Source organism: Aythya ferina (genome assembly GCF_964211825.1).
Source record: "Aythya ferina genome assembly, chromosome: 6".
NCBI classification, from domain to species: domain Eukaryota; kingdom Metazoa; phylum Chordata; class Aves; order Anseriformes; family Anatidae; genus Aythya; species Aythya ferina.
Genome location: NC_140303.1, coordinates 3640017 through 3660015, shown reverse-complemented (window position 1 = coordinate 3660015; position 19999 = coordinate 3640017). Strand labels below are relative to the sequence as shown.

The 19999-nt window shown below is 42.4% G+C and overlaps 2 protein-coding genes across 6 annotated transcripts in view; one reads left to right on the top strand and one right to left on the bottom strand.

The window, feature by feature from the left end:
* The window catches only part of BOLL (boule homolog, RNA binding protein), a 40750-nt gene extending 39371 nt beyond the window's left edge, over positions 1-1379 (bottom strand). The window contains exon 1 of one of the 3 annotated variants that reach the window (XM_084523546.1): positions 1370-1379. Coding sequence is in view for 1 of the 3 variants with exons in the window: in XM_084523544.1 (XP_084379670.1) it covers positions 622-810 (189 nt within the window). In the remaining 2 variants the exon portion in view is untranslated. Of the gene's footprint in view, positions 1-279; positions 576-621; positions 1087-1369 lie in introns of those variants that run through there. The other 2 variants (XM_084523544.1, XM_084523545.1) reach the window with 2 other exon arrangements.
* Positions 1380-1563: 184 nt separating this feature from the next.
* PLCL1 (phospholipase C like 1 (inactive)) overlaps positions 1564-19999 on the top strand; it is a 187204-nt gene continuing 168768 nt past the window's right edge. For all 3 annotated transcript variants that reach the window (XM_084523509.1, XM_084523508.1, XM_084523515.1), the window contains exon 1: positions 1564-2038. In XM_084523509.1, coding sequence (XP_084379635.1) covers positions 1787-2038 — 252 coding nt within the window. In that variant the 5' untranslated portion in view covers positions 1564-1786. The remainder of the gene's footprint in view (positions 2039-19999) is intronic.

Here is a 19999-nt window from a genome sequence, read left to right as displayed (position 1 = left end):
TTAAACAAGATACTGAAAAGTATCAAAACCAGTTGCTCTTTCCTCTCAAATTCCTGGTTCTTCGTATTTGGGAACAGCAATAGATACAGACATGTTAAAGGCATCCACAGCTGTGCAGTCAGAAATATAGCACTAAAAATAGTTAATGTTTTATTATCTTCTGAAGAGAAGTTTTACTGAACCCTCTGTTAGCTGTACTACACAACCTCTGCATCCTGGGGACAAAACAGATACAATTTGTCATGTGTTCCCCATAGGTTTGATGTTTATGAAACTTACAAACTTCAGGATGCTTGCAGACCCTTTTCCATTAAAGATGTCAGATATCAAAGGTTATCATTTAAGGTGACAATAACATGACTTTGAACGTCTGATCTCAGAAGACAAGGGCATTTTTTCATTCTTTCCGCAGACGTATCTGGAGAAGACAGATAAATCTCTAATTTGAAATGTTAAGAAATACCCTCGAAAGGATGAAGTTGGCTGCAGCTATGACAGCACTTTGCTGTTTCCAAATAATTAATCTGGTGATTAAACTTCAAATGCTTGCACAAAATGCATGAAAAAGCTGTGTTGTTTCCAATAATAACTCTTCCTGATAGCATACTGCATTGTAATTACCTTTTCCATCATCTTTAAATTAGTTTCCTTAGGTTTGTTTGTGTGACAGTACGGAGCTATACAACCATAAGCTTTTGTTAATGCTTTTTTCCCCCCCCGTAAGGCGCTTGGGTAATAAATTGACCGCACTGCAACCGAGTCTTCCACTCCCGTACTACTTTGTTCTCTCCTGTATTTAATGATCAACATTTCTTCGGTGTATTTTTTTATTTTCTTCCAGGGTTACGCATTTTGTGGCCTTTCCCGATGGAAAACAAAACAAAGCTGAAGGGCATGAGAAAAAAAAGGTCTGGTGGGGTTTTCACCTGCCCCTCACTTGGCATTTCCTTGCGTTGAGTGTGGTAAATGCTGCAGCAGCCTTGACAGAAACCCTGCTCTTTTTCACCGCGGAGTTACCGATATGACCCACAGGAGCTGCCTCACGCCCCCCCCGCCTGACCACGGGCTGCCGGCAGGCGCCCACCCGGGGAACCGGGCAGCCCCGCGGCAGGTGGAGCCTCCCCAGCGCCCTCACGGCGGCGCTCGGGGCCCGGCCGGCCGCCAGGGGCCGCTGCGGGCTCGGCGTGAGGCGGGCGGGACGCGGCGGAGGCTCGGCCGCTGCCGAGGGGGCTCCCCCCTCCCGGCCCCCTCCCGCCCGGCCCCTCCCGCCCGGCCCCTCAGCGCGCGCTGCCCGCGCCGCCTTCCCGCGCCGCCGGCTGCAGCGAGCGCCCCGCAGCCGCCCCGCGGGCTCGGCCGGCGCAGCGCTCACCTGCCCCGCGGCCGCTCTCCCCCGCGCGCCGCCCGCCCGCCCGGCCCTTGGGCACGCCCCCTCGCCACGCCCATTGGCCGCGGCGGCGCCCTCGGGGCGGTTTCCGCGGCGCTGAGTGGCCGGGCGCGCCGTCCGTCAGCGCCGCCTGTCACAACACGCCCGGGCTCCTGTCAGAGCGGCGCGGGGCCGCCGCCGCCGCCGCCGCGCTTCCTGCAGCCCCGCTCCCGCCGCCGGCCCCGGGGCCGCCCTCGGGGATGGCCCCGCGGCGGGCAGGAGCCGCTCGCTGAGGGCAGCGCCGCCGGCCGCTCAGCCCGAGTCCCCGAGCCCGGCCCCGTCCCGTCCAGCCCCGTCCCGTCCCGTCCCGTCGCGTCCCGTGCCCCGGGCGCCCCCGGCGAGGCGCCGCCGCCCGGCGGAGCGATGGCAGCAGCCGCGGGCGGCCGGGAGCAGCCGGCGCCCCCCGACGCCGCTCCCCGCGCCGACGAGGAGCCCGAGGCGGCCCCTCACGAGGCGGCGGCGGGCAGGAGGCGGGAGCGCCGCAGCGGCGTGCCGGCCGTCGGGGCCGCCGAGCGCTTCCCCGGCGGCAGCCCGGGGCCGGCGGCAGCCCCGGAGCCCGACGCCGGCCTCCTGGAGGCGGCCCGGGCCGCCCCGCGGCGCAGCAGCATCATCAAGGTAAGGGCGGGACGCGGGCCCCGACGGCGGCCCCGCGGGTGCCCGGCCCGGCCGCGGCCGCCTCAGCGCAGGCGGGAGGGGGCCCGGGCGCCTTTGTCTTGCTGACGGGCTGTGGGGAGGCGGCGGCGGCCCCCGGCCGAGCGCTGCCGGGGCCGTGCGGGGCTCCCTTTGCCGGGCGGGGCCGCCTCGCTGCGGGGCTGCTTCGCCAGCGGGGCGAGGGGGCTGCCCGCAGCCGGCGGCGGGGTGAGGGTGGCAGAGCCCCGGGCTCAGCCCCGGCTCCGTGCCTGAGGCAAAGACCGCGGGCTGAGCGCTGCGAACTGGGAACAGCCGTGCCAGGGGGTGGATAAACAAAACGCCTGCTTTTTTTTTTTTTTTTTTTTTTTTTTCTTCTTCATTTTAACGCTTTGACAATTAGAGGAGACCCGGGCAGTTAAGTGTGAGGGTCCTCGGGAAGTTCCACCTCGGGGTATTGAGCATCGAGCCCAACAAAGCGTCGAAGAGTGGCTTTTGGTCTCTAGAAGCATCCAGTGAACACGATGGGAACGCTTCCAGTCTGAAGTTACCCAAACACACAGATGCTTTGCTAAATCAGGACCAAAGTTCTGGAAGTGTTCTGGGGCAGAAACCCAGTTCCCTCCTGGAACTGTGTGAAGGTTTTGGGAGTTGTTGGAAATGCACAGTCTTGGATGCAAATGCAAGCACGCGTTGCTTCTGCAGACTACACTGGCTCTACGAACTGTCAGGAATGGCAGATACACTTTAATGGTTGTTAAATGTGTGGCATTTTCACTATAGGTTGACATTTAGAAATATTATTGAGGATAGAGATGTATCTTCCAGCTGGAGAAAATTTCTTGAGATGCATCCTGGGATGGTGTTAATTGACAGAGATATTTCTGACAGATGAGAAAGTATTAATGTTAAGTAAGGAACTGGTAAGGCTGCATGTGAAATACTGGGTAAAATCTGTTTCATGTGTTTAGAAATGATGCATTCAGACTGAAACAGGTGGTAAGAGGGATAACTAGCATGGGTTTCTAAGGTCAATGTGTTGAATGCTGTGTGAGCATGGCTTGCTTAGCCTGCTGAAATAATAGCAAAGGGGGATGCGGCTGATCTTGAGTGTTATGTTACAGGGCGACAATGCAGTTTATAGGAAGCGTTAGAACAAAAGATGCCTGTATGTAAACCTGGTCTGGAAACTAGAAAACTATTGCAGACCATTGCTGTACGGTCTGAATGGTCATGAGACCATCACTGAGTGGTCTCATATTAGAAATACTAAGAACAAAAATGAGCATATTTCATCTAAACAGTAATTGTTAAGGTGATGAATTAAATAAGATGGCGTGGTTGAGTTTGAAAGCAGGCATCTCAACCTGAGCATTTGCAGGCTGTATGTCTCTAAGGCATTATGCTGTTGGGACTCCACATAAAGCATGGTTTGGTTTTCCACAAGGATGTCTCAGTGGTATATGTTTTGAAGCACAGTTTTCCTTTGTCATTATACCAGTAACTAACTTGGAAAATACTCTTATTTCAGAAGAATCGAATGATTTATTTGTCTGCATCTTTGGGGGATTTCAGGTGCCCTAGAAAATATTCATCAGGTGCAGAGTGCAAATGGAATTAACGTTTAGAAAGTAAAGCGTATTTCATTTTTTCAGTTTTCAGCTGAAGGACTTTGATAGCAGGAGTTCTGGTTAAGCATTCCACGTTTTGTAGTGGAAGGAATCTTACAGTGTATTCATCTTAATCTAAAATTTCTTTATGTTCAGGTAAGTCCATAGGCAAAGTAGCATTCCGTCACTTTCTTTATACTCATCTTGTCAGGTGGAAAAGAGAGTTTAAGAAAGCAGTGCAAGCTGTACAGTAATGGTGAGTTTTAATTCCGCAGGAGTTGAACACTTGCCCTATTCTCCAATTTATTTCCCAGTTCTTTAAAAGTATACTTTAAGCACTAGCAGTCTCACTGAAGTAAACATAAAACCTAAATTCTGTAGATGAAGGTGATCAAAATGTACTTCTAACACCCTTTTTTTCCAGCAGTCTTCTAGAACTCTACAAGTTTCAAGGTTAGTGTCGGAGGCCACAGTTTCAGTGGAAACCAGAGTTGCTTACATTGGAGGGCTTTGGTGTCCACAGGATAATTAAGTGTAAAGGACTGAACAGAGACTTACAGTATATGCCAAACATAATTTGCTGCAGGGAAGTTTTTTAAAGCGAGTAAAATATGAGCCCTTCTAGATAATCTTCAGTGCATTCAAGTGCTCTATATTTGGCCTCAGAAACAAGAGAACTCATTTATACAAAAAGAACAAAACGTAGCTAGAATATTTTTGTTCCCATTTTGTTTTGCTAATGTTCACAGCTTTCCAGATTGAGGTAAATTTGAAACAACGTCTATGAGAAATGATTGTAGCTGTTCATGTACTTCGGAAATATTCGTAATACGCGTGCATTATTATTATTATTTTTGTCTTAAATGCAAGGAAGAGGTAAGTAGTCTTACCACAGAACTGGAGCAAGAAAAGATTTTTTTTTTTTTTCATGAGGAGCTTGAAATAAGCAGTGTATAATGCTAGGAAGACAGAAATAGAGGACAGGCAATACAGCTTAGGACTTGCATGTTTTCAAATAAGCCTAAACATGGAGCACATGCATTGGCTAAGCTACTTTCCAAGTATTTCTGTATTTTTTTCTTGTGAATAATCCAGGGCCAATTGTTTGCAAATAAAATGTTAATTATGACCACTTTGAGGGCAGGAGAATGGAAAACAGAGGTCAAAATACTCCTTTTAGAGGGGGTTCTTCACAGAGAGGGTGGTTGCACACTGGAACAGGCTCCCCAGGGAAGTGGTCACTGCACCGAGCCTGTCTGAATTTAAGAAGAGGTTGGACTGTGCACTTAGTCACATGGTCTGAACTTTTGGGTAGACCTGTGCGGTGTCAAGAGTTGGACTTGATGATCCTTAAGGGTCCCTTCCAACTCAGGATATTCTATGATTCTATGATTCTTTCTTTACATGGAATGTTTTGCAACCTTTTCTGCTTCAACTTCTAAACAGTGTTGAATGATGTTTTCCCTCTAGCATGTTCCTTTGGACATCGCCATGTACAGGCATTTTAATAAGCAGGTAGGAAGGCTGTGTAATTCATTATGTAATGCCTACTGAAATATTTTATAACTTTCACCAAGATACTTCTGATCAGTGCTTATCAGACTTCTCTCTCTGCTTTGTATGCATGCAATACGTACTTCTGTGACCATGTGTTTTTTCTTCCTGGATCTCTATATGAAGACAATATAGCAGGTAACATAGCTCTGTGCTTTGTCAGTAATGCTAGACTGTGTCCATAAGGTGAACTACAAGTAAGAATCAAGTCTGTGGAATCAGACTTGAACTGTAGTCACAGCAGACCTATGAGACCTCGTACTTTTAATTAAGTTCTTCCAAAGGCTATGTGCTTCTTTTTCATGTGCAGGTACTTTTTTTTAAAGGCTGTTTGAGTTACCCTTGTGCATCATATGCTGCTAGTCTAAGAGCTGCAAGGACTGGGATTTTGCAATTAAATTGATCAGTGGAAGAGTGTCAAGATAACTAGCTCTCTTCTTTGAAGAAGTTTTATTTATCCTAATGACATTTTTTAGCTTTAAAAAAACTTATCATATCATTCTTATCAAAAAGAATGCAAGGCTTAATTTCTTCCAGCTTGTGCTTGAAAGCATGCTGACAAAATTTAAATGTTTAAAATACATGATACATCTGTCTGTGCACCATGGCTATATAACGTTGTTTTTTTGGAAGACAGTGGAGTTGTTCAGGTCTGTGATGATTCTGCAGTAACTTAGGTAGTGTTTTGCTGTGTAAGCTTGCAACTAGATGGAAGAATGATATGCCTAGCCTATTTGTGGAAAGACTGCTACTGAACAAGAGATACGTTAAATCAGTCTGGAAAAAGGCACCTGGTGGGTGGTATTTAAGATCTGTGCAAATTCCCAAACATTGTGGAAAGAGTAACATGGAGCTGTTATTCCTTCTTCACAGAAAATGAAGTAGGGAAAAGCTAGCAATAGCTACATAGCAGTAGGTTTGAAGTAAATGAAAGTATTTTCTGACACAGCATGTAATTAAATTGTGCACTTAACAGCCACAGAAAGCTGTGGCAGTCAGAAATGTAAACGGGTTCAAGCAGATTCAAAATGATAAATTGATGAAGGAGAGCTTCACAAAGCACCAAAAGCATCTGGCTTACAAAGTCCCTAAACTACAAGCTGTTGAGCTTTGGGAAGCTGCAGCAGAGGATTGATTGCTTTGTACTTCGTTTCTTGTGTGCCTATGCGTGCATATACTCCTGTAGCTGGGATACCCGTAGGGATTGACCTTTACCTAACCTGGTAAGGAGAAATTTAGATGCACTGCTAAGACACACAAAAGAATGTTTTCTGCTATTGCTAGTGGAATAATTTATTAAAAAGAATCTTTTGTTAATTAGTAGTTTAGAATTTTTTGGATTGCAAAGACATAGCTGGCTGTAATCCTTGTAATATTTTCATAACACTGCACCTGGATTCCATGCACCGCTGCTTTTTCATAAACATGCACTTAAATCAGAAACTATACTGGTTGTAGACCTGCTTTTGCCAAATGAATTACATCTAGAAGTTAGAAAAAGCTACTCCATCTCTAGCGATGCCATGGGACTGTTGCATTTCTTGCTGTGATGCTTTCTGGTGGAGGCCCATGGGCATTTCAGACTGGGCTTGACCCCTGCCCCTTCCTTCAAAGCCAGACAATCTTGGTAGGTCAAGTATCACTGTGACTAAGATAACAACGTTGTAGTGAGCAGGATTTAGGTCCTGTGGAGTTCTTAGAGTCAAATTAGCAATAATGACTTTCTGTAACAATGTATACAAAGAATTTAACAAAGATTTAAGTGTATAAAATGGGATTCAGGCAGGATTTTAGGTGCAGGAGCCCCATGAAGCTGTCTTGGGGGCTCTGCTACCTTCTTATGCGCCGCTGGCTTTTCAGGATTTACGTTTTATCAGAAAAGTTTCGTACAGATATATTTCTGTTGTGCATGCCCAGAGTTGCTTATACTTGCTGCTGAGCATTTTCGTAAGAACCTTGTACCCCAGTCAGTCTATGATTAGTAGGTGAAGGTTTCTTTGCTTTCTATTTCTTGGAGTCTTTCATGTTTCATTTAGACTTTGACAGTTTTTTGTTTTTACTTTTTTTTAATATAATAAATGTGATTTCCAGCCATCTCTACACACAAGTAAATTGCTCTTTAGATTAATTTCCACTGGAGGAGAGCCTGAGGCCTGGCTAAAAGTCCCTTAAAAATCCATGAGAGCCTTTAGTTATCCACGAGTGGACTTTAGTTAGTGCTTTTAAAATAAACAAACAACACAAGCATCCAGGGCAAACTGCTTGTATGAAAACTTGTAGTGAATTTCTCTGAAGTTGACTGTAAACTGTCCAGTGATTTGCTTGTCAGTTAGTTTGATGTGGTACCTAATGTAATGCACAGTCTCATTAAACATGGAGAGAAATGAATAGTAGCACAGTGTTTGTTGTGCCTTTCCATACAGGATCATAATAGTCAAGATTATTTAAATGCCTTCCACTAAAAGTCTCTAAAGGTGACATTTGTCAGATTGGTGGGACAATGTCCTTTCAGAAGGATGCCAGCAACTACAACTCAGCTGGCCCGGTGAGCTGCACACGCAAGTTCTGGCAGGTCTTTTGGGGAAGTTATTTGCTAGATTTCCTGGGGAAGAGATAGCAGCTGTTATTGTCAGGAAGGAGAGATGAGGATGGTGATAAGGTTTGGTTTGCCTTTGAAGTATGTTGTGTGCACAAAGACTATTATGTAGAATTTTGTAATTGTTTAGGAATAATGTTCTCTTAGAGTGATGGCACTGGTGGTAGGGCAGCAGCAGAGGAATGTTTTCTACGGTTTTGCAAATATGTTCAGCAGCTTAGTTAACAGAACCACGTTGTCATATATATGCTGAGATGCAAATCCTATAATCCTTATAATACTCTTTTATTGATTTTTTTTTTTTGTAGTTCCAATGAGATCAACTACACCTGTAAGAAAATGTTTTATTTGAGTTAATAGTAGTCCATTTGCTGCAGGGAAGGAGAGAGAAAATGTGAAAATGCAAGTAATTATTGTAGAACCAATAATGCATCCTCTGTGGCGAAACATCGAACTGATCATGCTTGCAAACCTAATTAGTCTGTTTTTCTTTCCAGGAAGCAGCTGGTAGGTGTAGTTTTTTTGGTATACCTTGATGATTTTATTAAAGAATGGAGAATGATGATTAATAGAAATATTTATACACTTGTATTTTACTTTTTTCCCTTTAGCCAATATGACCTGGAGGTTTTGTCATGCATTAAAGTTAAGAAACTTCTTTTTTTTTTTTGTGTGTGTGATGAATTTTAACTTCTGCAAAAGGCTAAATATGTTAATTGGATATTAAAATGTTCTGAAAACATGTATTTGTATGAGACATGTTGGTGTATAACATGTTGGTGTATGAGAGTATGTACCATTGAAGCATTGCTTTTAGTTCTTTCTGTATCGTAAACACTTTCGGGTTTGAAACCTGCTTATGCACAATACTGTCTCTGGGGGAATTTTCATTTAAGAAATTTGTTGTAATAGTTACTGAGTCCCCGAAACACATTTAAATTGAGATTACAGTAGTGTCTTCCTTAAGTCTCAGCACGTTGTTAACTCAGGTTTTTATTAAGCTGGACATCTCTGACCATTAAGGGTATGTACAGGCTTATTTAAATAACTTACTGGAGGTACAGTGAGATACACTATTCCTGTTCCAGAGCCACTTAAACCAAGAAAATTAGTTTGGGGATTATTTGGGGCAGTATGTGTCAGATGATTTTATTGTGACATGCCTGTCTGAAGGCAGATCAAAGTCTGGAAGCTAACTGACATCAAAGTACATGTATCACTACCTTGCTAGTGCACTGAGAAGGCTTAAATAAATACGTGAATAAATTCTAGCTGTGAACATATACTGTGAAGGTGTGATTCTCTTTCTGAGTTGCATGCTTCAGGGAGTAGTAACATTCATGTTGCATCTTTGATAATCCTGGCAAAAACAGCTCTAAGGAGATAGGAAAAGAGAGGATCCTGAGCTTATATAACTCAGAGCAAGCATTAATTGCATTCATACTGATTATTCCTAGGAGGTTCTCTTTAGGTCTTGTTAGGTCTTATCTCTCCTGATTGACCTATATCATGCTGCTTTGGTACTTCTTCAAGGGGTGGAGGGAGCAAGTTTTTTCTGCCCAGTACCTTGTTCGAGGATTCATAGAGAGGGGAAATTAGTTTGAGTACTGCATAGTTGTCGTGTATTGATTTGCATACCTGTGAACAACTACAGATGGTAGATAATTAGGATGTTAGACAATTAGGTTTCCCAAATCCTTTTTGTTCACTGAAAGTTTGTTTTGGTAGATTGGATACAACTTGTGAATGTCTGATATCTATTCAGCATGGATCTGCCTTCTCAGTTACATACCTTTCAGGTAAGTCGAGGATCAGACGAAGTGCCGTGCTCATGGTTTATGAGTTTTTGGACCCAAAGTGTCAAGTCATGTTGAGCAGTGATCCTGCAGTGGAAGATGTAATTAGCCATTTATAACAACAGTGTATTTTAGCTGCAGGCGTAGCATGTTTTTAATTCATTAGGCAGTTCTGATGAATTGTGGATCTGTTTTAACTATAAATTAAAAAAAGGTATATCTTCTTTGGCTCTTTCAGATAGCATTGGGAAAAAACAAAACAAAACAAACAAACAAACAAAAAAAAACAACCAAAAAAGGGAGTTGATTCAATGAAGTGTGAGAAGAGAATATTCTTCTTGGATTCTGACAGTCTTATCCTACTGTTGCTATTTGAACAGAAATATAAAAAGCATTGTGTTTTACTTAATGTTGTTTTCTTGTAAGAAGCTTGTAAAATGCAGTATAGGCAACTCAACTGTGGATGATTTCTGGGTACTTGCATTACATTTTTTTACAAGCTGTACTTTTATTTGGAAGAGCTGTATGATTTTATCTGCTTTGTTCATATAATTTAATTTTATAACAATTTTCATAAATATCTGATTAGAAGTTGCATTTTGTTTGGCTGGAGTGACTGCTGATCTCTGGAAGTCAGAGCTATCAGGGGACAGTACTATGAATGAATTACTGTAAGATCTCTCATCTTTTTCTCAATGAGGTTATGTAGGAGCTTTATGAAATTAATTTAATAAATGTACTAGCTTAATAAAAGGATTATATTCCATTGGAGTATGACACACCTCCAGGCTACTTGATATAAATAACAAAAAATCCTGTGAGCACTGGCTAAAACATAGACACTGGAATTAATTAAACAGACGAACACCACTTTTTGTACGTGTTGTGTTTTGCAGTCGACAGAGCCCTGTCCCAGAGCCTGCCTGGAAGCCGTGCAGCCTTCAGCAGGAGCTGTGCTGGGGTTGGCCTCACTCTGCGTGTAACGTCCAAACCTTGATGCTGTGCTAAATGCAAAGGGGCTCTGGGAAATGTGGATGTAGCCTTCTAATCTCATGTGAAATGGGTTGTGCTTGTGTATAATCTGAAAATGCAAGTCATACCATATATATAGCTTGTGATTTCCTTCCCAGTGTTATGATTTGCTGTGGCATTTGCTCCCTAAAGCGATGCAGATTTTGAGTACACACGTGATTTTGCAGTCTATGAAATCGGAGGCAGTTTTCACACTGTCATAGATCTAGAATGGATTGGCTGAGCTTTTGCAATATTACTATCCAATCACTGTACCCAGTTACTTGGCTTTGAATGTTCTTCCTCTAGTTCATAAAAGCTTAAAATGTAGTTACTTTTTGTTATGGTGATCCTACTTGGAGCTGGCCTAAGTTTTCTGGCAAAACTGCATCAGTTTAAACTGATGAAGAATGGATTTTAGGGGATTGTTTCCAGATAATGGTTGCTTCTATTAGAAACACAATAAATAATTTAGAGTAGAGGGAAAAAAGGTAGAAGCTACTTAGTAAACAAATGCACTTGCCTGAAGTTACTTTCTTGGCAGTGTTGTTGTGGGGTATGCACGTAGAATGCCTGGTAACAAATCTATGTGCATTCCATACTGTTTTTTTCAACATCTTTATGGGCAAGTAGTTCATTTCAAGGGACTGAGCCAGATCTCACTGAGATCAAATTAAAGCCTGTTAACTGACTGCTGAATGTTTTCCCTGTGTCCTTGGTCACCAGAAGTAGGAGTGTTCTTGGCAGCAATGCCTCCTGACTTTGAAGACTTGCTTTTTTTTTTTTTTTTTCTTTCTTTCCCAAGCCATTATATATTACTTACACTATGTTATATTCTGCTCCTGAGCATAGTCCAGTCCAAAAACTGTTGGCTTCCAGCAGATGCAGCATCTTTCACCATAGCTATGTCTCATGCGATGTGAAATGCAGAGCTCTGTGACTGTTGGAGTGGCATTGAGGGGACTGTCCCTTTGTCTAAAGAGTTTGCTGTTTTGAGGGCGAATGCCTTGACTTCCATTTAGATGGGAACTGGTGTTGGGAAGATAGCCACATTTCTCAGAAAGAGATGAGCTCAGGGAGGAATGAAGAGGAGCACAAAAGGCAGTGAAATGGCAGAGCAAGGCAAAGTAAAGGAGGTGCCAGAAAGCTGCACCTTGTTGGCAGGGATGTGCACAGTGCTGAAGATGTCTAAAGAAGGGAGAGATTTTGCTGCAGCTTTTCAGATCACAGGATGTGAGGTCTGTGAGGTAACATGCATGGCTTTAGGACTACATTCTGATCCAGTACCAGTAGCTGGTAATGCATCCAAATAGGAAAGGACCATACATTTTCTTAGCTTTAGAAAATTGACATGTAGCTGCTGTCTTCCAAGTATCCCTTCTCTGTAGAAGGAGAACTGCACATTTCCTTCAGACCAGCTTTTAACTTCCCTAAAGATACTCGGCTCTCAGCTTGAATAAACTGAGCTCTATCCCACTGCAAGTGCATTTGGCATCACTTTCAGAAATTTGAGGATTTGAAAGGAACAGTGTGGGCACAGTGTTCCATTCACAGGGAGAGGAGAGGAAAGATGAGCTTTCTCACGTAAAAGGTTGCAGCATTTCCTTTCTTGTTTGAGTCATTGTAAGACAAAAGACATGACCCTGCAAAGACAGACCATTTATGTGGTTTAGCAGCGGTGTAACCCCAAACTCTTTATTTCATTTGCAATGTCATTTGCCCTGTTTAGCTATCTGTACACCTACTCAGGGACTGCAGAATGCCTTTAACTTGGATTGTGGTGTATGGCAGCCAGGAGCATATATTACACAGTTCTCCAAATATCATTCAAGGAAAACAATGAAGTATTTACAGGTCTAGATAGGCTGAATATTCAAAAGAACATAGCTCCACTTGCTCAGTTTATTATCTTTCTGTCCATCTACCTATGTATTGTGCATACTTTGCATGCCTACAGTAATTCACAGATTGTTATGTTGAATTTTTAGGCTAGATCTTGCAGTGTTACACAGGCATAGCAGTGGGAGATGGTTATGTTGCTTACTCTAGTGAACCCAGGAGCTAAACTTTGTAGTTATTGTGAAATGCATGTTCTCTTCAAAGGAGAAAAAAAAAAAAAGAGCATAATTTGAATATTGCAGCAGAGGTGTATTTGTAAGAGTGCAAAATGTGATTTTCACTGCCAAATAACTTTCCCATATTGCAAGTGCTTGTTAGGAGTTATCTGCTACTTTTTGGCCTCCTGTAAATACAAGCTACAATGGTTTATTCAAGAAGGATTTTGGAAAAAAAAAAAAAAAGAAAGTGTATGAACCACTCTCAATTTTAAAATGAGATATTCATCAGGAGTTAGCTAAAATTCAAGGTGGTACCAGGTTATCTGCACAGCCATTTGCTTTAGTCCTTATTGAAAGTAAGCTTGTGTGGACAAATACCAAGGGACCTTTTCTTGCAAGGTGGAGAAGTGCCTCTGAAATGAGCGCCAGAAGAGCCAGAGAATGCAAAAGCACAGATGTCGCTCCCATAGCACAGTGGGTTTGCTTGAAAACTGCTGTGCTTACTTCCAGTCTGAGCTGGCACTTTCTGCAGAAAGCTGCTGTGCACATTGCTCTGAGTAGGAAGCGATGCTGGCTGTATCATGCTGCTGTGACAAACTGCAATCCTGAGCATTCTCATGCCAGCAGAATTGCTTGCCTGGAGGTGTTGTAGTCCTGAGACTTTATTTATTTTTCCTTAGGCCTGTTGCATCAGAGGAGGATTTCATCTGTAGTGCATTTAGATACAAAAGACTACTTCAGAAGTTTTTGGCAAAACTGCTGGCATCAGAAGCAAATGCTGATCTGCACAAGTGCTGAATATTGGCGGTTGTAAAGGAATGCCATCTTTTAGGATAGGAACAATGAATGACCCTATAGAAAATAACACTAATTTGTGGTTTGGACAGTGGAAATTACTCTTGAATCTTCTTGACTGTGTGTAAAGAGTGTTAAGTACACCGTTGAATTAATACAACAGTACATGAACTCATATTTTTAGGAGTTGATCGTGATTCCTTTCTGTATTTTTAGTGGTTGTTAATAGCGCATTTTCTCTTCAGGAACTAGCTTTATTTCCAGTTACAGGTTCATAGCTGAATCTGTGGGCTATGTTTGGGTATAACGTTACATAGCCCTTTCGGCTTATTATGCTCCTATGCAGTAATTAATGGATGAATGTAAATATGGGGATAAATGGTAGGAAAGAGAAAAATATTGTAGAAAAGGTGTACATTTGCTGTGTGTTTGTATAGCTTGGTATCACCAGTTACTTCTCAATTAGGAATCTCGGCTACTCATTTATCTGTACAACAGATTTTACCCTGCTTCCAGATAGTAGGCAACTGATTTCCTCCCTCTTCCAAGTTTATGAAAATGCTTTTTTTGTTTTGTTTTGTTTTCAGGGCTTTGCCACTGTATATTGGTTGCTGTATAAAAGAATTTTCTACGTTGACAAAGTATTCAGGGTGTTTGTCACATTGCTGTATTGATAGTGGCAGTTCCACTGCTATTATGATTTTAAATCTCTTCTAGAAAAGGCTGGAGAAGCTAGCTTCAGCAGCATTTAAGACTCCACACATCAGGGATGCATTAAACATCCTTCTGGAAGGACCTGAGATGGCTGCACATATTACAGAGCTTTTAAATGAGCTTCTAATGATGTCAGATGAGTCCCTAACAACCAACAGATGCCAAGCTTTTCTCGCTTTCTGTGATGATTTAGTGATCAATAGCGGTAAAAGAATCCAGGCAATACAGTAGAGTGTATTGCTACTCGTCTCAAATGGTTGTTTAACTCTAAAGATAAGCTTCTTGGTGTTTCCAGTGATAACAATGATTAATGCTTCCTTTGCTGTTGACTGCTCCGTACTCCTGTTTTCTTCCTCTGTAGGGTTTGTGGACTATATGAAAAGTTTATTGCTGTCTCTCCCAGCAGGTCCCTTCCAGCCATGCCTAGCTGCTACTTAAATGATTCATTATGATGATGGATTCATAGCTGGTTTTGCAGACGTGTCTGAGTGCCTTCTTCCTGAAGACACTGCTGTACTTTGTTCTGGGAGGTGTGAAAAGCAAGAAGAGAAATTGGCCTGCCTCTAGTCCTATCTGGAAGCATTCAAGGAGTTGGAGGAGAACAGCCTGGGGCATCATTCTGATCTGCTCTTTAGATTGTGCACAGTGCGATAGTGGGCTTCTAGGGGAGGGACTATTTGGCCAGAAATCAGAGCCTGCAGAGAGTTGTTAACTGCAAGGACCTTTGCCGCAGTCCCATGTAAATGTTCTGCTGAAGAAGATGCAGCTTGTGCTTATTTCTATAGTGTCTGCTTGGAGCTAAAGGAGAGGAGGTTTTGAACACTGTGTTGGTGAAACACACAGAGGTGCAGAATAGTAATGTCATCTTCTGGAGAAGTGTGTTTTCCCTTGAAGGACGGGCAAATGAGGGGGGTAGAGCAGTAGGTGCCTGCTAGCAGTTCTGAGGCAGGTGGAGGCCTGTTTGATAGAAAAGTATCTGTTAACACAGATTACAGAGGTTGTGATGGCCCTATAAAATACTGCTGTTGGACGGGGGCATAGGGAAGGGGGAAGTATGTCACGAATCCTGTTCAATTTCTTGATTAGTATTTCTCCTGCAGGTTCTCCCCCTTGCCCCCCCCCGCCATAAGAAAGGATCATCTGTGTGTAAGTTTGTGTTTGTCATGCTTTCTGTTGTGTGAAGTCAGAACAGAGGGGGTTGGCATCACTGGATGTATCTGCTGGGTTGGGGAAACAGGCTGGGTGCGGACAACCCAGGCGCAGTGGGAGAAAGCTGACAGCGTGATTTAATAAGGCCTTGGCTAAATATTTCGGACCTTTTCTGGAATTTGTCAGCTGTTTTTAAATGTGTGCTTTATCTCATTTTTACAGCAAATACTGCTGCTCTTTTCTACTTTTAGTCTTATCTTACTGCCTAAAAATAGGACACTTTATTTTATTGGAAGGAAAATGGTCATCAGTAAATGATGAAGATCATTAATTATGTTGTCAAACAAAATCATACATCAGCAAACTTTTGTCTGTGTGGTAATGTTTTTTTACCTTGTATGCTGGAATGCCATCTATGATACTTTGAGACCACAGCAAGTACGCTGACTGCTCTCCAAATGACTGCGCTGGTCAAGGCACTGCGGCGTTGATCAACTGATATCTGTTTGATCAACACTGTGTTTGATCCCTGTGTGGATCAACACTGGTCCCCCTGATTTGATACTCACCACAGCCTTGTTACTGTCAACTCAGAATCTGCCCGTTGCTTTTGATTTTGGCTTTGCCTTCGGTGGGGGATTCTTGGCAAATGGGAGGACAATTAGCTAAAGATGTAAAAACAACACGTAAAAGTCCAGATTAAATCCCTTTTGAAAACTTTCAGGAAAAAATAGTGATTTTAGTCCACGGTCATTTTGACTCCTTGCTGGTGATGGTTCAGCTCTTGGTAACACGTTTTGGTTTAATGCATTTAGTTAATAAGTCTTATTTCTGCACTATCCTGGCATAGTTCAAAGCTAGGTGTTAATTCAGGTACTCTGGTGCTTTTGGGGTTCTGCCTGAGACCACCTTGTGCCATAGTTAGGGGATCAGGGCTTGTCAAAGCATACAGGGGTGGTTCACTTTGGCTTAAAGACTGTTGCAGGCTTCTCTACTTTGTCATCACTGAGCTGCTAAGAATGACAATAGCCTGTTGTCAACAGGCTTTAGCATTAATGTTCATCTTTTAAATCGTATTTTCATATTTCTTTAAGCTTGTGTTGTATTTGACGAAGTACAGAGCTATGATTTCTGTTTCCTTAGTAGACTCTACTGGTGTCCCAAGACTTCAAAACGTGGAGTGACTGTTTCTGCATGAAAACTAACTTGGGATCACGAAGAAGTTGATTTACTTTGTTTACCTTCATAGTGTTTAAAGCTGTGGTTTTTTTTTTTTTTTGTTGCCACAATAACTTTGTGGTGAGTTTTTGGCTTGTGTAACAATTTCAGATTTTTTTTTTTTTTTTCTCCTTATGCTTCATGTTTTTGGGGATGAAAAAAACAAGGCACTGGATAAAGAAGATAAAATAGTTTGTGGGCATTTAACTTTGATGATCAGATAGGAAGACAGAGAGACTCTCTAATCATAACATCTACAGGAACATCATGCAGTAAAAGTTGTGGGGTGTGTGTGTGTGTGACAGAGATCTGCTTCCCAAGAAGCAGAATAGCTGCAGCACTGATTTTAAAAATGAAGGTTGGAGAAGGAAACGAGATAACACAGAAGAAGACAGCAAAGATTATTTCCTTGAACGAGAAGGGAGTATTTGAGATGGAGTATCCCTCTCTGGAAGGATGAGACTTTTAAACCACTGTGTTAGAGACTAAATGAATTTTTTGACTCCATCCAACTTTGAGGATGTCAGATTTCTCTGTTGTGCCTGTTAACAGTGAGGTAAGAGAGCACGCTGTGTCTGTCGTGCCAGGCTTTGTGGGCACAGCCCCAGCCTGGCTAGGATGTGTCTCTGCTGGCCCTGGCTGTCCACCCTGCGTGACTGGGGGGAAGCTTCGCTCCCTTCACAGTAACTTCAATTATGTTGATGTAAATGCTAACACCTCCTCATAAATACGATAAATATTGCTTGTGCGTCGAATTGCTGGCTACTCTTATAGCAACAGCTGGTTTAAAATCTTAGAATGTATGTCCTGTTATCTTTCTGCAAATGATCCATCCTATTTGCATGTAAGGATGAAGAGTGTATTCATTACTTTCTCAACTAACATGAAAAGCTGCAAAGCCTTGGATGCTGATCCTGGTATGTATTCAGTTTTTCACATTTTGCTGGACTGTGTCCTAAAGCTATTTAAGTTTCTTATTTTTCCAGACTGGTGGAATCATTTGTTCCCTAAATTTTTCCCTTTTCAGGGGAATAATGATTTTTTTTTCCCCTAGTTTCATTGTTTTCTACAACTTCACTGGAGTGAGTTACTGGAAATAACTTTTATATCTCTCTCTCTCTATATATAATTTATTTTGTTTTCTGGCAAGGCTGAAACAATTTCACTTCGGGATTTGGTCAGCTCTGCTGGAATTTGTATGTTCTCCCCACGCTGGATACCTTCCCTCTGGGCTTCCCCCTCTTCTGGACCTGCAGTGTATAGTGTGGCAGTGTGACGATCCAGACAGCCCCTAAGAAACTGTTGGCAAAGGCCTTGCTGGAAACTTAATTTCTTGGCCTTTTGAAAATCCTTAACTTGGAGAACCAATTGTTTTGCTGTCCTTTGGTTTCAATTCTATTTCTCAAATTTTGATTACTCAGTTTGCTTTTAAAGAAAGCCTTTCTTTCCCCCTCTTTTTTTAAACAAACTTCGATGCCAGTGTAAAATCCTTCCCTCTGTGAGGAAGAGAGCTTCTGCAGGTATGTGGAAAACTGCCTGAGTGAAGGATGGAAATGAGAGAGAGAAGACATTTCACAGACATTTTCTTGATTACTGGTTCCTGAAATCAAGACCTCCTGCTGCAGTGTAGGGAATCAGTGTTGCCCATCAGTTCATTTTTTTTTCCCTCTGTCCCTGCAGAGTTGTATGAAGGATGATTTTAGTTGTCTTTCCACATTCCTTTTGAACTTCATTTATTTTGGGAAAAAAATACTCCAAATAATGTTGTATTTTATAGGACCTATAAATAATAATTTCTGACTGTAAAGAAAAATACAAGGCCTGCTTAGTGAGACTGCAGATGAGATTTCAGTTATCCATACTTAAGTAGATGAGGAAAGTAACTGAAAGATGGAAGTAGTTTTATGTTAACCTGTTTTCTGTAAAACAATGGCAAGACCTGGACTGATTGAACAATGTAATGAGTTATTTGAATGTTTGACAAGTGATGAAAAACTTCAACCTGCAGTTTTTATGGGGGGAAATAAACTTTCATAAGTGTACTTTGGATACAAATTGAAAGGGATTTCGGAATGATCACTTCTGCAGCCAAACAAAAATATTGTTTCTTTGAGGCTATTGTTACCAAAATTCAGCAAGTTATTATTCTACTCACAATCTTTGTAGCTCTTTAATGTTTCAAATAGTACATATGTTATTATAATGTTACATTCATGGGAAAGCAAGTCTGCTGTCTGTGGAACAGCTATTCCTGCCGCTTCTGCAAAATACTTTTACGTGTGTGTTTCTAGAGAAAAGGTGTATTCCTTTCCCATCCTGTGAAACTCAGGAGACTTTCAGCACAGCCAAACCTCCGCCTCCCACAGGAGGGGACCACCAAGAGAAGTGCTTGGTGTCAGCCACCAAACAGGTGTTATTCCTGCATGTTATTTATTGGCTACCTGGACAGAAACCTGTTTGTTGCTGGATGTGACTGTATGAATTGTAACACATTTTATTCTTCAAGGATTTTTTAGTTTATAAGAGACTCTGGTCTCCTCAAAAACCTTTATTTTAGCGGGTTGTCCCATCTAAGCAACATCTCATTGAAAAATCATCTCATTAAAAGTTGTAAGGGTATGTGAAAAGCCCTAGGACAGGGCTAGGAAGTGTACTGTCTGGCTACACTGCCTGGAGCTACTGGGATGTATGAAAGGGGGAGTGAAGAGTCACAGATGAGGTTTATATGTTCACAGTAGGTCAGCATGCAGAGACATGTGAGCCCACACACACTTGCACACTTGCAACATCTCTTTTAAGAAAATCAAAACTGAGCTCTGGAGGTTGCAGTTTAACATAGCAGTGAGAACTGAAAATTCTGCAATTCAGCCTGATTTAATTTCTTCCTGTAACTCATTTCTGAGTGTTTTTGCATGTACAAGCTCTCATTTTGTTTTTGTCCATTTATGCATAAGTAACTTCCTATTACTGATTTTTTTTTTTTCAATAGAACAGCACATTATTTAAGGCCAAAAAGAAATTCTGAAATCCAATCTGCAATTTCTAGTTGCAAATTTTTGGAGTAAACTGAGTTGTGTTTAATTTTTGGAAACAGTTTTCTCACCTGTAAGTACCAAATTACCATACTTGGGTGATGTAAGAAGCTCTGCAGGATGCATATTACATAATGTTCTGTGCTTTTTTTTTTCTTTTTTTTTTTTTTTTTTACCAGGGTGTGTGAAGAAGCAAGGCCCACTTAGGAATGCTCTTTGTGACAGTCCCCATCCTTTCAAACTTGTTGGCTCACACAGGGATTGCTGGTACAGCGCTGGTAACTCTTCAAGGAGCCCCGGCAGCTCCACGTTTGGGTGGGGAGGTGGGGGAAGAGCTGGGTGTCTGTGGCTGGTGCTCAGGTCCTGCTGGTGGCCTTGTGCTGTGGCTGGGTGTGAGGGGACCTGGTGGGGAGTAGA